Genomic DNA, 1088 nt, shown 5'->3' with positions numbered 1-1088 from the left:
TCCTAGATCTTCCAGGAAAAGGGGAGAGAAAAAAATAAAAAGAGAAGGAGGAAAAAAGAACACATGAGAAGACAGGGATATTTTCAGCTTTAGGCAATAATCAGAAAGATGTTCAGACACTGGGCTCCCTGAAATTAAGCTGCAGTCAGAGCTCAAAGAAAATAACCCCTGGCTCAGACGACAGTGCAGCGTGATGACTGAAGCATAAACTCTGAAGCCAGACTGGCTGGATCTTGAATCCTGACTCTGACTTTATTAGTTGTGTAATACTAAGCAATTCACTCAATGTGCACCCAAGTTTTCTCTTATGGAAAATGAGGATAATAATAGTACTTACCTTATAGAATATTGTAAGGGTGAAATGAATTACACAAGCACTTCAGCGCAGTGCCTGCCACATAGTAAGTACTCTACAATTACCAGCTACTAGCATGTGGACAACAACTTCTACTATCATAATAAAGTGATATCTGCTTATTTTTTTTTATTATTTGTTCAACAGAACACGACCTGATGTTATAACAATAACTGACTGGCTTGCTCCAATCATATGGGAAGGAACTTACAATAGATCAACCCTGGAAAAACATTACAAAAAGCTGAACGTTACCATAGGCTTGGCTGTATTTGCCACTGGAAAGTAAGTATTACTAATATTCATTCTTCTTTATTTTGGAAAAAATATGGATAAGGACCCATAGAAGTTCAGCATTCAAAAAAGTACTCATAATTAATCCCAGTCATTAGTTCCAGCTGTCCTGTATAATTTATTTATTTATTTATTTAAGACAGAGCCTCACTATGTCACCCTTGGTAGAGTGCCATGGCATCATAGCTCATAGCAACCTCAAACTCTTGGGCTTAAGTGATTCTCTTGCCTCAGCCTCCCAAGTAGTTGGGACTACAGGTGCTCGCCACGATGCCCAGCTATTTGCACTGTTATTTTAGCTGGCCGGGGGCCAGGTTCAAACCCACCACCCTCAGTGTATGTGGCTGGCACTGTAACCACTGTACTATGGGCACTGAGCCCTGTATAATTAGTTATAGTGATCATTTTCTCCAGTTTTGGCTGAGTTCTTTTTTTTTTT

General features: G+C 39.4%; 1 protein-coding gene across 1 annotated transcript in view; it reads left to right on the top strand.

The window, feature by feature from the left end:
* The window catches only part of LOC111723673 (N-acetyllactosaminide alpha-1,3-galactosyltransferase-like 1), a 2691-nt gene that overhangs the window by 350 nt on the left and 1253 nt on the right, over positions 1-1088 (top strand). Inside the window, 1 exon segment of the mRNA XM_023510570.1 lies at positions 503-640. Within this exon segment, the coding sequence (XP_023366338.1) occupies positions 503-640 (138 nt within the window).

Source organism: Otolemur garnettii, unplaced genomic scaffold (assembly GCF_000181295.1).
Source record: "Otolemur garnettii isolate 467f Iridium unplaced genomic scaffold, OtoGar3 scaffold00014, whole genome shotgun sequence".
In the NCBI taxonomy this organism is placed as follows: domain Eukaryota; kingdom Metazoa; phylum Chordata; class Mammalia; order Primates; family Galagidae; genus Otolemur; species Otolemur garnettii.
Note: the sequence above shows the minus strand (reverse complement) of the source record. Positions and strands in the feature narration are given on the sequence as shown.